Source organism: Diospyros lotus, chromosome 2 (assembly GCF_014633365.1).
Source record: "Diospyros lotus cultivar Yz01 chromosome 2, ASM1463336v1, whole genome shotgun sequence".
Taxonomy (NCBI): Eukaryota; Viridiplantae; Streptophyta; class Magnoliopsida; order Ericales; family Ebenaceae; genus Diospyros; species Diospyros lotus.
Genome location: NC_068339.1, coordinates 42,535,199 through 42,552,393, shown reverse-complemented (window position 1 = coordinate 42,552,393; position 17,195 = coordinate 42,535,199). Strand labels below are relative to the sequence as shown.

The 17,195-nt window shown below is 38.1% G+C and overlaps 1 protein-coding gene across 1 annotated transcript in view; it reads right to left on the bottom strand.

The window, feature by feature from the left end:
- LOC127794549 (protein SAWADEE HOMEODOMAIN HOMOLOG 1) overlaps positions 1-17,195 on the bottom strand; it is a 45,712-nt gene that overhangs the window by 5,638 nt on the left and 22,879 nt on the right. The window contains exon 5 of the mRNA XM_052325727.1: positions 14,086-14,149. Within this exon, the coding sequence (XP_052181687.1) occupies positions 14,086-14,149 (64 nt within the window). The remainder of the gene's footprint in view (positions 1-14,085; positions 14,150-17,195) is intronic.

The window sequence follows — 17,195 nt, the reverse complement described above, 5'->3', positions numbered from 1 at the left end:
GAGGCCAGTGACTTCACTTCCTATTGTGCCAAAACCAACCCCATCCCCTCGCAGCCATAAAAAGAATAAGATGACTAAAATCACCAAAATCCTCATAATAGTCCCCCTCAAGAAAAACAATATAAGGACACTACATAAGATCTCCATATTCCCCTATGACTCCTATATTTGTGTGCAGCCACTTCCCCAAAAAAATACCATATTAAACTGACAGGCCTAAGAACACCACGCAAGGAATACAAACATGCATTCATACCACCTACAGAAAATGTAACTCTACGAACCTCATCCAAAAGTGCTACCCAAAGTTAACTCAGACTCATAGCACCAAAGAATATACCACCACGCAAGTTTCTAATCCTTATCCAACCCTCACTGCCATCAATACACATCTGTGCACACTTGAGAAGATAAAATTTAAACTCATTGCCTAAACCATGACATAGAAAATGTCAACACCATGGGCCCTGACCAAAAAGTACTAACTGAAGTTAATTCTTGGATTTATGGGATGAAATAATAAACTGAAGACCTTCCTAATAGACTACATATGCAGGATTAGGTTATGATAAACTCCCTTCCATTAGGCCTTGATGTCTTTGCTAGCCCAAAATCTCTCATAAACCTAACCCAAGGTTAGCCTCAATTCTCAAACATAATTTCCTAGCCTGAGTCTACACAATAATAGTGCAGGGTCAATCCTAACCTACAGGCTATTCACATTAGGCCAAAAATATCATATCTTATAAATATGACCTAGGTCAATTTGAAAGAATATATTGGCCTGTACTCAACTAAATACTAGTTCTGGGTGACACTTACATCAATTATAATAACATGAGCCCTCACCCAAAAGTTTTAATTAAAGTTAACTCTTGAACTCATGGAACCAAATGACATAATCAAGACAATTCCTGTAACGGCCCTGCCTCCTGAAGCCCCCGCTAGCATAGAGGATCCGTGAGAGGGTCATTATTTGGATGATATAGAACAATAACGCAAAAACCGAAAACTCACACCAAACTCTTTTAATTAAAAACCATAGCTTTCTAATCACATGACAATTTACAACCACTCTTACATAACCGTACACAACATGAGACGTGACCAAACAAAATGACACCCAGGATTCTAGTTTTGGGAGAACTCTGCACTTGCTACCATGGCTCAACGTCTGGACCCAAACCCCGCTGAACGTACCTGCCAACTCAGCGAATCCCTTACCTAGAATGATGGAAAGCAATGGTGAGTCACAAAACTCAGCAAGCTCAAGAAAAAAAGGCCATAGGTTAAAAATAGACCTTCTCCCAACACCCCATGCAATTCATGTCAATATAACCACATACCATACCATGATTGATTCATGCCTTAGCTCTAAATGCATAAACATAAAGTCAAACTGCACATAGAGGGTCCTTGAGGCCCACATAAGATACACGTACCGGTGCCCAAGTTTCACGTACAAACCTGCTAGCAGCCCAATATAGGCTATCATATCATCATCATTGACATATCATCATAACATAGCATATCATCATAACATGTTACTGTCGTGGATCCGTTCCACAGGCTTACGCCGTGGGCCTCACCCACCTCTCATAACCACTCTTTCTCACCATGCAATGCAACACATAAGAAATGCAATGGCATCTGCAGCATAAACGTGATGTCAAGGCCCCCATAAACCAAGCATCGGGTCATGTTACGCCCACATAAGAACACACATGCAAAATGCTCTAAAAACATATGCTCACTTAAGGTACCCAAGTTGACTTTTAGACCAACCGGGTCATGCCAATGTGCACACATCACCACACATACAAAGAATGTTCCTCCCAATGAATGCAACCCAAACCCCATACATCTAGCTATCGACTGCCACGACTCACAATCGATAGTTAGTAACTCTGTACCCCATACCTTTAGACATACACAGACAACATTAAACTTACATTCTTTAGACTTAACATCTCATAACTTTTTCTCATAACTCTTCATGCACTTGATAACATGAACATCATCATACCATACATGTTCTCGTCTCTTCTTAAACATAGGAAACTGTGTCGTTATACATATTACCGAACACTACACTTTTTCTCATTAAGACTTTTAACACAACCCAAGAAAACCATAACCAACTCTTTTAAGAACCTAACCCCAATGGGTCAAACATCATTCCTAAAGAAAGCGGAGTGATACAAAGCCCTGTGACGGACATAAACAACAACACCAAAGAACCATTTGCTTGACGTATTTCATTGACAATAGACCCATCAATAAAGCACAAATCATAAAATGGTTGCCACGCGAATTTATATTATTATTGCGTGGAACTGAGTCACGGTAAGGGAAGGGATAAAATATGAAGAAACCATGGAGACTTGCATAGAGATTGAAGAACATAAAGAGAGGGTTAGGCGCTTGCACAAAGGAAATAAAAAAGTCGAAGCTTGCCTGTTTAAAAGTGGATCCGACGATTTTTCTACAGAAAACATCAGTTCCTATAAACCAAACATCATATATTTTTATATAGGATTGTAGAGAATTAAAAGAGGAGTTGATATGCAAAATTTCAGGCAAAAAGGGCCCTCACGTGCCCCAAGACGGCTGGCCACGTGCCCTCACTCGCAGCCCCTTCCGACACATGTTCTGCACGTGCCACCGTCTTCTCCGACGACAGCACGCGACCTCTCTGGTTTTTCGACCATATCTTCCTCGTTTTAGCTCCAATTCGACCCCCGTTTGAATCTATGGCTTCCTATCTTCCCCCTTTACAGGAATATAACAAAAAATCGAACTTACCTCGTTATTTTTCGACTGGTTTGGCCTGAACCCCGACGAAGCTTCGATTTTTTTGGCGAAGCCCGTTCTCCCTCGTTTCTTCTCTGATTCCTCCCCTTCTTTTTGCAAATTTTTGCTCTCTTTCTCAAGAACACATCCCTCCCTCTCAATCCCTCAAAATGGAACTCAAAGTGACCCAAAATTATTTTGAATCCTTGATCTTCACATCCATGGCCCTATTTATAGAACTTTCCGACTAATCCTCTTCCGCCAAGTGTCCCACCACCTAACACCACAATCATTACATCGCCACTTGTCTCAGTCCTATCCCGCCACGTCTCAAACTATATTGGAATTTTATTGGGAATCCAAAGCCAAATTTAATAAGTTTTGAAATCCAAAGTCATATTTAATAAGTTTTGAAATCCATTTCATTTAAGTCCCCAAGCTATCCTTGAATCTCACCAATTCCTAGGTCTTTTAGTAAATTACACTTGTTCCTGGGTTTCTTTTTCAAAAATTACACTTATATCCGAACTTCAAAATTATGATTTTGTCCCTAGTTCAAAAACTGAACTTTTATCTCAAGACTTTCATAACCCTTTGAAATGTCCTATTTGAACTTAAAAATCTCGGGCATTACAATTCCAATAAACTATTGATGTGTAATTGGGTCATGACAAAAAATCCCTTCGTAACCTTTCCAATTTCTTATGATAGAAATAGGAGACAAGAACAAAGAATGGTGTAAGTGGCATGGGGGAATAAAACAATCAATCTTAAGATAAGTTTATCTCCTTTGGAGAAGGTATTACCTCTTCCAAGAGGCCAGTTTCACACAAATGTTTTAACTACCTATTCCAAATAGGCTTCAAGTAATCCACAAGTAAGTCCAAATAGAAAGAGGGAAGATCTCCCACCTTACACCTCCCCAACTGATTTCTTAGCCATGTTCACATGACCAAAATCAGCTGAAGACAACATAATGTTGCCCTCAAGAGTCTCAAATCTCTATCCAAAGCCACACAAAAAGGGATAATAAGTATCATTTGCGAAAAGGAGATGAGATTTTTTCAATGAGAGATCTTCAAGTTTGGATCTCCCTATGTTTGCCCACACTTGGTTTTCTAGACTCCATAACACAAGGCTAAAGACTACCATGAATAAAACAACAAAGAACAGAGAGGGTTCCCTTGCCTCAATTCTCTACCTATCACTAAGATACCCCTAGAGGGGGATAAGGCTAAGCGGAGTGAAAAGGGTTTCCATGAGATGGGAAATGAAAACTATTAGCCTCACACAAGGTTAAAGGTACTAAAAAAGCTTTTTTGAACACCATTAATAAGGGACTGAGAATCTAACAGCTGAGAGTAGAATGAAATCCACTTCCTCCATCTAAACCCAGAACTCATCATATCCAAAACAAATAACAAAAAATTCCATTTGACATAATCATGTGCCTTGAATTTGCGAGTGGGATTAAGACTTGCTATGTTGTTGTTGGATAACCCTTCTGAATATATTTTGCAGATGATCCCTGGAGACATACTTTTCAACTTAGCATTCATGCACTCATTAGCTATTAAGACAAAACCTAAGATTTGGTGTCCACCCACAAAAGCATTTTGGTTCTTAGAAATGTAAGAATGGAGATCAAGACCCCCTCTCCCATCCCCATCCTCACATCCCTATCTCCATTGGAAATGTATTTAATTCTTCATATCTATCAAATAATGAACCCATCAAGTACCCATTACCCAATTAATTAATATAAAAATGAAAAAATAATTTAACATAATAATTCATCTCTAAAAAGTATTTGTGTTTTCAACAATTTTTTCCAATATAGATACCTTTATGTCCCAAATTACTACTAAAATATAGAAATCAAAATAATACTAAAAGTATATTAATAGATAAAAGTAGATTTGAAGATTCAAAAAATAAAAAAAATCTCTCCTAAAGCATCATAAGCTCAAATTTGGCAATGGGAAGGAGCAGACCTTGAAGATTAAAAGTTTTATATTTTTTACATAAGACACCCTATACTAAAAGAATGGGACTATATGTAAAAATAATAACCTATTACCATGTATTCATTAGGGTGGGTTCCTATTTCCATTCCTGCAAAAATGGTGTTCTCAATAACCTACTGAACTCTTATTGACAAAACTTCAGCTGTGATCTTGTAAATGTTTCCCACAATACAAATTAGTCTAAATTCTTCTTACCCTACAGCATTGCTCACCCTTGGGATTAAAGATAAAAAGGTGACTGATGAAAAACACGAAAGAGAACCCATTTAGACCTGAGGCTTTGTCTCCATTTAAGGTACTAAGAGCCCAAGCACCCCTTCTTCCATGAACACTTCTCCAGCCTCTCCGCTCCCGCTGCCCTCTAGAGATAAGTGTTGAAATTTAACCTAGCATGAAGATGTCTCCACTCCTACTCAGTGAAGATACTATTGTAGAATATCACCTTTTGAGAAATATCCTTTTCCTCACCACTTCTTCAACTCTCAACTTGCAAATGTTATTTCTTAACCTATTCGCATTAGCCATTTTATGGAAAATTATGGTGCTCTTGTCTTCTTAAAGAAAATCATACTCAACTTTTATTTTTGTGATGTTTTGAGAGAAAAACATTGTGTTCACTTATCCAAAATTGGTATATCTATATATACCAATAAGATACAACTACGTAAAGCACTAAGTACAACCCTATCTCTATTATATATATATATATATTACACATATATATATAACATTGTATATAATCATAGTTCTGAAAGGCGCGAGGCGCAAAAGGTCCTGGAGCCTGAGGCGCGAGGCGCATGAGGCGAGGCGCACCTTTTAGAAAAAAAACTCAAAATCTTGTAAAATCATAAAAAAAACTATCAAATTATCAATAATAAGTCATACATATCATTAATGTTTCATTATCTTCAAATTCTAAACTAACAACATCAAAGTTGATTCATTCATCATGCAATTTGCTCATCCATGTTATTTTTCTTCTTTTGCATGTACTCTCCAATCTCTTGTTTTATTGATGGAGGACATTTTGGAATAGCTTTAGTATTCTCCACAATCAATAAACACTATAAGTCCACAATCAAAAAAATGTTTTCATTTTGAAAAATGCTATTTTTCTAGATCTGGAAGATTAGCGTATTTTTTCTAAGTCTAGAAGATTAGCGCATTATAAGGAGACATAGAAGAAAATGTTTTCATTTTGAAAAACTATCTCCCGGTATTTTGATAGCTAATATTCATTGTTGTTAAAATGATTTCTAATGAATTTTTCAAGAAATAGTAGGTATGTATTTTGGGGGTGGTAAAATCGCTAAATCCTGAGTTTGTACTAAAATCAAAATTCTATTTTTTTATTGTTATGGATTTTGATTTTTTAGATATTTTTATTGAATCCAAATGGGGGGTATTTTCTTATTTACATTTATGTATTAAAGTAAATGGAAGGTAAAATATAAATAAAAGAAAATGTGGACATTTACTTAAACTAAAGAAATATAAATAAGTTGTGATGTATGCATGTTGGAACTGAGAAGAGGGGAGGCTGGAGAGGAAAGGAAGAGAGGATGCAGGCCACGGGTTTCATGAGGCGCACCTCGCGCCTCAGCGCCTCGCCTTGCAAGGCCAGCGCCTTGCTGAAACCGCCTCACCTCAGCCCAGGCGAGGCGCCAAACTGGCACCTTGCGCCTAGGCGCGCCTTTAATAACTATGTATATAATATACTAATTTTAACACTCCCCTTCAAGCGGACGTATGTATATCATATGGGCCTAGCTTGGTACAAATATAGGCAAGTTGTGGACCCCGTAATGGCTTGGTAAGAAGATCAGTCAGCTGGTCATTACAACACAAATGACGTACTAATCTCTTCAGAAATCAATTTTTCTCACAAAGTGACAATCTATCTTTATGTGTTTGGTTCGCTCATGAAAATCACTCTCAAGCGAGCGTATATATATTATATGGGCCTAGCTTGGTACAAATATAGGCAAGTTGTGGACCCCATAATGGCTTGGTAAGAAGATCAGCCAGCTGGTCATTACAACACAAATGACGTACTAATCTCTCCAGAAATCAATTTGTCTCACAAAGTGACAATCTATCTCTATGTGTTTGGTTCGCTCATGAAAAATTAGATTAGAGGCAATATGAAAAACCGTTCGGTTATCACAAATAAGTTTCATAGGTCCTGAATCTCTAAACTTCAACTCCGTAAGAAGTTGCTTGAGCCAAATCAACTCATATGTGGCTAAAGCCATAGCTCGATATTCAGCTTTTGCACTAGATCTAGTCACCACATTCTGCTTCTTACTCTTCCAAGACACTAAATTTCCTCCAATCAAAATACAATAACTCGAGGTAAAGCGCTTATCTATGGGACAACCAGCCCAATATGCATCAGTATACCCAACAACCTGTTTGTCATATGTTCTCAAACAACAAGCCTTTACCAGGAGCACTTTTAATGTATCTCAAGATACGCACTAAAGCGTGCCAATGATTTATCACATGGAGAGTCCAAGAATTGACTTACCACTCTAACAACAAAAGAGAAGTCAGGCCGTGTGATGGTGAGATAATTAAGCTTCCCAACCAGTCTCCTATATCGCCAAGGATCCTCCAATGGCTCCCCCTATCCTAGTACAAGCTTAACATTAGGATCCATAGGAGTATCTATAGGCCGGGAATCAAGCATACCAGTCTCTTCCAAAATATCTAAGACATACTTCCTTTGAGAGATGCACACACCATGGGCAGATTGAACTACTTCAATGCTAAGAAAATACTTCATCCTGCCCAAATCTTTGGTCTAAAAATAAGAATGCAAGTGAGTCTTCAATTGCCCAATACCAACATCATCTTTTCCTGTGATAATAATGTCATCTACGTACACCACCAATAATATGACTCCATCAAGAGAATGGCGATAGAGAGCAGAATGATCATCTTCACTTCTACTCATACCAAAAGACTGGATGACCGAATTAAAGCGACCAAACCAACATCGAGGAGATTACTTCAAACCATATAAGGACTTTTTCAGGCGACATACCAGTCGAGACTCCCCTTGAGTAACAAAACCAGGAGGTTGCTCCATATGCACTTCCTCTTGAAGGTCGCTATGAAGAAAAATATTTTTAACATCCAACTGATAAAGAGGCCATTGCTGAATAGCAACTATAGCAAGAAAAACACGAACGGAAGCAATCTTAGCCACATGAGAGAATGTATCACCATAATCCAAACCAAAAATTTGAGTATAACTCTTAGCAACCAACCGAGACTTTAGACGATCAATAGAACCATCTCTAACCTTAACTATAAACACCCACCGACAACCAACAATAGACTTCCTCGGAGGGAGAGAAACTAGATCCCATGTCTCATTAGCCAACAAGGCAGACATCTCTTCATCCATAGCATGTCTCCACCTAGGGTCAGAAAGAGCTTCAGCATCTGTCTTAGGGATAGAAATAGACGAAAGAGCAGAGACAAAAGCAGAATAAACAGGTGATAAATGGTGATAGCTCACAAAGGTATAAATCGGATCAGGATTACGAGTGGAACGTGTATCACGGTGAATGGGAGCTTGGGTAGAGTCGGAGGGAGACGGAATAATGGCACTATTTGGAGGAAGACATGAGTTTGGAGAAATACCATCATCTACAATAGGAGGAGCAAGAGTTGAAGGCACTGATGGAGGCTTAGAATGACGCTGATAAGTTTGGAGAGGAACAGAAACAGTACTAGAACTAGAGAAGGAAAAGAAGAGACAAGTAGGACCTCATGAAAAGAGGAAGAAAACCCATTAGACGAAGAAGAGAAAAAAGGTGTAGACTCGAAGAATGTGATATTAGAAGAGAGAAAGTATCTACCAAGTTCAGGGGAGTAACACTTATATCCCTTCTGATGATGAGAGTAGCCTAGGAACACACACTTGATCGAGCAAGGAAATAATTTATCATGACCAGGGGAAAGAAGATAGACAAAACAAGTTAATCCAAAGACATGAAGGGGGATAGGATAGATGGGATCGTGAGGAAAAAGTAAAGTATATGCAATGGCCCCATTCAGAATAGTAGATGGCATCCAGTTGATTATATACCTAGAAGTGAGAAAAGCAGCATCCCAAAAGACAGAAGGAGCATGCATGTGAAGGAGAAGTGTTTGAGCAGTCTCAATGAAATGGCGGTTTTTACGTTTAGTCATCCCATTTTATTGTGGAATATAAGGACAAGACAATGCCCCGAGATGAGAGAAAAACCTGAAATGCATGAGAACAATATTCCTTGGCATTATCACTGCGAAGAATTCGAATGGAACGACCAAATTGAGTAGAAATTTTATTACAAAAGGAAGTAAAAAAAGATTGCAATTCAATACGATATTTCATTAAGTAAAACCAAGTATAACGAGAATGATCATCAACGAATGTAACAAAATAGGAGAATCCTTGCTTAGACTTGACTCTACTTGTAACACCCCGCTCTCCCAAGGCGTTAGGTAACGTAAGATTCCGAGGATATATAATTTTTTTCCAAATAGAAACTCATCACAAAAACCGTTTCCCGAAGATCCCGTTATACCTTCTTAGTATATCAACTATGAACCATCAATAAACTAAGATAGGTACATCATCTCAAATGCGGAAGCTAGATTGAAACCTCAATAAATCATAATCGAAACCACTTTATTCATAATATAAAGTCGAACCAACGTTTACATGACATCCTCAAAATAAACAACATAATTAAAACGACATAATATAAAACATCCACTAATCGCCGTCACTCCTCGGCAATTCCCTTTCCCTTCGCACTGCTGCCTTCACTTGGAACGTTTGAATATTTCACGGACAAAGTTCATATTAGATGATGAATCATCTAAGTGAGAGTTCAAAATCATGTTTTCATGAATGAATGCAAGACATGAAATAAACCAACACAACCCGGTAAGCCCTAGCCCAAGAGAATCCCAAAGCGCTTAACCCCTACCACGGAAAAAGAGCAATCTCTCTAAAAGTTATGCCACCATACCGACACATCGACACGACGCGATTCTAGTTTAAGAGGGGCAAGTCAACGCATCTCTCCAATATCTCGGGAACAATCGTTACCAACTCCCGGCCCAGGAGGGTCACATCAACGCAGGAACCCGGCTTACCACATTTACGTTAAAGATTACGTTCCCACTCTAAGCATCCAGAAACCACCACACAATCCCAATTCCAAAAGTTCACATGGACCACCTAGCCATCCTAGTGCAACTTCCCTGACCAAACAGCTTGGCACAGAAACCAAGGCAATTATCCCAGCATACTCACCAACACAAGATACCCTTATTATTCCGTCACGCCCTTAAAGAATTATGGTTACACTATTCAGACAACATCCTAGGCTGACATCCCACATGAACAACACAATATGGGCCACCTAGTCATCCTAGTGCAACTTCCCTGACCAAACGGCCTAGCACGGAAACTAAGACGGCTATCTCGGCATGTACACCAGCACAAAATACTCATGTTATTTCGTCACGCCCTTGGAGAATTATGGCTACACTATCCAGACAATATCTTAGACTGACATTCCATACGAACACACAAAACGCAAGATAATGCCACATTTCACAATTCAATGCATCATATAAACAACATTTTATAAAATGTAATGCACAAGTTCAAAACATTTAGAGACAAATCTCCCTCATAAACCAACCGTCACCGGTTACCGTTTGCATGCAATAAAACCATTTTGCATGAAATCAGAACATTTTTAAAAAGAACAAACACCAAGTTTTTAGGGTAAAACACCCATAGTAAATTAAGTTTTGGAAATGAACCACTCACAACTTAAAACCAAGTTTCTAGGTAGAGCACTCACAGTAAATCAAGTTTTGGGGGCGAACACTCACGGTAAACAAGTTTTGGTAGTGAACAACTCACATTAAACAAGTTTTGGTAGTGAACAACTCACAACTTAAAACCAAGTTTCCAAGTAGAATACTCACCTTAAATGTAATTCAAAATGCCTCGAAATTCGAGCTCAACCTCGACTCTGGTGCCAACCTGCTAAATTCTGAGCCCTAACACATTCCTCGAACTCTAAATAAATTTCTAAAATTTTTCGAAGACTTTCTACTATTTTTTTTCTCTATTTTTCTCTGTATTTCCCTCTTTCTCTTCTTCCTTCTTTCTCTTCTCTTCCCTACCCTTCTCCACCTTGCGCCCAAGCCTATTTATTACCCTCCATGCGGACGCTCCTGCCTTGGCCACCACTTCACATGTACATTTTATAATTGCATCATCCTTGGCCACCACTCTAGATATACATTTTATAATTGCATTATCTTGGCAACCACTCCAGATATACATTTTATAATGTCATCTTGGCCATAACGTACCTTTATGTATATTATATGGTATATCTACAAGAGCGGCCAAAATTGGATGGGAACAGCCGGATATGAGAAACCAGCCACAAGATTTGATAAGTGGCCGCGAGATCTGAGACGGGAGTGGTTGGATCTAGACGGGAGCGACCGGATCTGGACGGGAATAGCTGGATCTAAGAAACCAGCCACAAGATTTGAGACAGGAGTGGCCGAATCAGGACGGGAATGACCAGATCTGGACGGGAATGGTCGGATCTGTGAAACCAGCCACGAGATCTGATAAGCGACCATGAGATCTGAGACGGGAGTGGTCGAATCTGGACGGGAACAGCCAAATCCGGACGAAAGCGACCAAATCTAGATGGGAACAATCAGATCTGAGAGAGTGAGGCGCGAATCTTGGTGATGGAAGATGAAACGGCCACGAGATGTTCCAAATTTGAGAAACGACCAAGAGAGATAGCGGCAATGGTGATGGTGTGGAGAAGAGGCCATCGACTGATGACGATAGAGAGCCCAACGGCGATCGCAATGGAGAGGACTGACTGATGGTGGAGATTTGACCATCGGCAGTGTCAGGTGGCAGCAGCGACGGCCGGTGGTAGTGACGGTGGCTGGGTTTAGAGAGTTTGTGGCTCTGATACCATGTGATGTTTTGATAGAAAAATGTTGAGTTCACTTATTCACAATTGGTATAACTATATATACCAATAAGGTACAACTAGGTAAAGCACTAGGTACAACCCTATCTCTATTATATATATATATATTACACACACATATATATATATGTACAACACTGTATATAATATACTAATTCTAACAATTTCCAATAAATTTCCTCTGCTACCAAAAGCCTAACTACATAGCCTTAAAGACTGTTCTCCAGATCTCTTCTTAAGAAAGCCCTTCAAGGCCTTATTTCGTGACTATATGCTTGCTAGTTGTGATGTACAATGACAGAATTTTCAAAATTAAGTTTCAATTAATGGGTTTCTGTTACAGAAAATATTCGCTAAATGAAACCAGTGATTAGCTTCTTGCCCAAGGAGAATGGAGATGCTTCTTAAGAAGAAGAGGTCATCGAGAGAGAAGAATGTAAGAAGAAGAAACAGAGAAGGAGAAGAAGACTGAATTGATTCTTATAAAAGTTCAATGCTGTTGCCTGAAGGCTATCAAACTAACTCACAACTGTAAACTAACAGGAATAACTACCAACAAACAAAGAAACAACTTCTCAACTTCCCTGTACAAGCAGCAAGAGCTCAGCTCCACAAACACAGCTATAAAGCTCTGCACAGTTGTACTTCAAGTTCCAGCCTTGATCTCCTAAGCTTCTCCTCAATGCATTTAGTCCTATTCCAGCTAGGAACATCTCTTCCACCTAATACCTTTTAGGGATCTTCTTCCTGGAACTTCTCCTTCCTGGAACAATACTACTCTGCTCCCCTTGGTTAGTTATCAGCTTCACTGTAATCACTCAATTCTTTTTCTCAGTTCTGAATAAGTTTTAACTGCAAGCCAGTGATCAGACCTAAGCAAAATGATCTAGGATGAGGAATTTTAGAGAGAAAAGAAAGGGAGAGGAAAACTGAATTCTGATTCTTCATATTCCAAAAGAATTGAGTACAGCAACCACTTATACTAGGAAATTGGAGAAAAGAGTACTTTTGCAGTGATCTTCAACCATTCTCCAACTAATTAACAGTACAACAGATATAACTCTACAACAGCTAACTGATCATAACAACTAATATAATTACTACAGAAATTAAACAAATAATATAACAGCTTTTAGAAATAAACTCATCTGCAACAGCTGGCTGCCACTTGCAATAATTATTCTTGTTAGTACAAATGCTCCTCTGGCATTCATATCATTCCCTGCCCTTGCAAAATGAACCTTGTCCACAAGGTTTAAGTTAGTTTAGAGTAGAAAAAACTGCTGAAAATCTCATCAAACAGCTTCTTCCACTGGTAACCCCAACCACTGCACTCGTACTTGTTTCATTTAACCCCCTTTAGTCCCTAATATCCTATTGCTGACAATGGCTAGGGGTGTGAGGATTGGTTTATTGTTCACATTTAAGGATGGGAGTGGAGTGAGAATTGGCTTGTAAATCAGGTCCTCGACATGTCTTGAGCTGGGAAACATCGAAAATAGGGTGGATCCTACTGTTTTCTGGAAGTTCCAACTTGTAATCAACTACGCCAATTTGTTGCATTACTCTATAGGGCTGTAATTTGAGCCAAATCCAGTTTTCCTTTATTGAAATGCAGGTCATTTCTATACAAATCAGCTTAATTTTTCATTTTATCCCGAGCTTCCTGTAAATAATTTTCTGGTTCCTGAATAAACTGAGTTTTGTTAGCCAACTCTTAGTCAGCAACTTCCACCTTGAATGTAATTTGGAATATTTGCATTCTAAATAACAGTTTGATTGATTTATGTAACTATGTCTATAATTGATTGGTAATAATTCTAAATTAGTAAATAACCAAGTAATAATAGAAAATAAAAAACATGATAAAAAATATGCATTTTGAATATGTATTCTGGTATTTTAAATATTGTGTGCCCAAGAAAATAACCATTTTCAACACATTTTCAGTTTTCATGATAAGGAAATAGTTTTCATATCAACAATTAAATACCTTTTCTAAAAAGTGTAAATGGATATCAAGAAAACAATTCCTACAACTAAACAAGCCTTAAGGGTTTTAAATGATCACCCTTTTTTCTCATGAATTTTACAAAATCATTACAGGGATAAAATCATTTCAAATTCCAAATTCCATGCACAACAGTATAGAAGCACTTGAAATGCTAAGCAACAAACATATAGTTTCAAAGACACTGTCATGTGAAGCTTACCAAGCACCATCCCTCGACGATCTACCTTCAAACATCAATTCCGAGAGACTTGCAATCCTTTCAGCTGCATAAGAATTAATGTCAGAAGACAATCAAGGTAGAGCCAGCAACATAAAGATGGGAAAGTTATGGATGGGGTTGGGATTTTTCCCAAATGGCAGGTTCTGCATGATAGGGTGCAATATACCAAATATTGAAGTGTTCCAAAGCTCATTCAATGTGGAAACACTATATTTCATGCATGTCATGCTGCCATACATCTTGCAAGCAAAATTTTATCCTAAAGTTTGTAAATTGAAAGTTATTTTTTATTTTTTTGCCAATCATCAATTGATTAAGAGGAATAGTAATCAAATACAAGAATGAAATAGAAAGGAGAACTGAGAAAGACCCTTAGACAGTAGCAGATCTGCTGTATCCTATATGTTCTGGGGAAGTAGTACGAATACAAGGGATGGTGCTTTTCTAGCATAATTCACCAGCACATGAGCTGCCTTATTGCTGGACTTGTTAAGAGTGATGGATTGCCCAAAGTGGATTTGCACTTAGCACAGCTTGTATATCTGAAACCCTATCAGATATCAGCCATGGAAGATCTTGGAACCTCATTTTGGAGTATTTCACAGTGAGTAGGGAGTCCAATTCAAGAATAACTGAATTCCAGCCACTTGATAATGCCCATAGGCATGTTTCCTTGGCTATATTATTATATAGTTTCTAAGTAATGACCTGGTCACCTGACCATTATGATCTCTATCTAGACTCCCATCATAAAGTTACTGTAGTAGGAAACATGAAAGTTGATTTTATAGTACCTGGATTGGGAGCCATCCATGGAGATGTATTCAGAATATGTGCTCTGTTTCTTGAGATTTCTAATCCCAGACCTTCAGCAAGTTCAAGGCGCTCTTTCCAATTGGCATTAATTGCATGTTCATGTGCGTGCCTTTGTGTATATAGATGGCAATCGTAATCCACCACAGACGACAACAAGAAGCACAATGATACCAAGCCTTAATCTCACTAGACGGAGTCAAGTACATGAGTTTTAGTGTGCTAAACTCGCTATTCATGACTATGTTTTCTATAGGGTCATTATATCTTATGTGATGTCTGAGAATTTTCCATTTGAGTTTTATTTGGTCTTACTCTATCTCTTTTGCTACAAACATCTTTCAATCTGTTCACTCTCCCCATATATCCAGATCATGTTAATTGTGTCTTTGTGCATCTTATCTTCAATAGACATCACTCCATCCTTTTATAGATAATCTTCTCTCTTTCTTCCCTTTTTTTAGGTATGGTTGCATATTCACCATAACATCCTCATTTCTACTATACTCATATTTTGTACATGTTCTCGCTATTCATGACTATGTTTTCTATAGGGTCATTATATCTTATGTGATGTCTGAGAATTTTCCATTGAGTTTTATTTGGTCTTACTCTTATCTCTTTTGCTACAAACATCTTCCAATCTGTTCACTCTCCCCATATATCTAGATCATTTTAATTGTGTCTTGTGCATCTTATCTTCAATAGACATCACTCCATCTTTTTATAGAAAATCTTCTTTCTTCCTTCCTTTTTTTAAGGTATGGTTGCATATTCACCATAACATCCTCATTTCTACTACACTCATATTTTGTACATGTTGGTATTTAATTGCCCAACATTGTGCTATACAACAAAGTTGGTCTTGTAGCCGTCTAATAAAACTTACATTTTAACTTTAAATGGATTTTACAATTGCATAAAATGTTGGAAGCACTTTTTCACTTTAACCATGATGTTTTAATTCAATAAGTAACATCTTTAATAATTTCACCTTAGTTTTGAAAATTAGATCCAAGATAGTTGAATTGATCTTATTAAGAACTTGGGATGACCGCCCTTGCGCGGTCCCCAGTACTCGTGCCCTCAATTACGCCAGATGAGGTAAATCGTAGGTGTGAGACTTTGTCTTATTGCGCAAAACGAGAATCAAACTCATGACCCACCAAACTGACACCAGTATATCGCTTGCCTGACCGCTCGACCTATGTCCTAGGAGTTGATCTTCTTAAGAACTTATTTTTAAGTTAGACGACTCGCACCATAACATTATCCCCATCTCTATTTTACTAAATTGCATTCCATATATTTGGTTTTCGACATGTACAACTTAAAACTCTTGGATTTTAAAATATCCCTCCATAATTCAAGCTTAATATTCATGTCTTCTTTTACTTATCCACCAAGGCAACATCAAGGTAGTCAAGGGAAAAAGGTGCCCTTAAGGCGCAATGATGTTTGTTGAAAAAGAAGAATAATTCAATCTTATTCAGTCTAAAGAATTCCAGCCATATATACATGCCTATAATTCATATAGGCATCAGTTTCCTAAGTCTAATTAAAACTTCCTAATGATGTTTATCTAATTAGGACGTTTCCCAATTAGATAGATTCCTAACACTAGTTTAGGAATTATGTACAGAAGAGGAATTATACAGAAAAAGAAACTACAACTATACAATCAAATCAGACAAAGAAATAAAATACAAACATGATACAACCAAAATAAGGAATCTGCTGCATATCTGCATATAGAAATCTGCATATTAGGAAAGTTGCATAAAGGAAATCTCTCGTCTTCTAACACTCCCCCTCAAGATAGAGAGTGTATATCATACAATCCCATCTTGCTCAAGATCTTGCGGTACACATGACCCGGAAACCCTTTAGTTAAGACATCTGCTAGTTGCTCTCCTGTAGGGACAAAGGGTGTGCAGATAAAGTCACTCTCAAGCTTCTCTTTAATGAAATGCCTATCAACTTCAACATGCTTGGTCCTATCATGTTAGACCAGGTTATGGGCAATACTTATTGCTGACTTGTTATCACAATAAAGCCTCATAAGCTGATCTTTAGATCCTCCAAAATAATTTTCAGCCGTAGTAACTCACACATACCTAGGGCTATAGATCTGAATTCAGTCTCAGCACTAAATCTAGCCATCACATTCTGTTTTTCACTCCTCTGAGTGACAAGATTTCCACCTAGAAATGTACAATAGCCTGAAGTAGACCTCTTATCAACAAGAAATCCTACATAATCAGCATCATTGTATG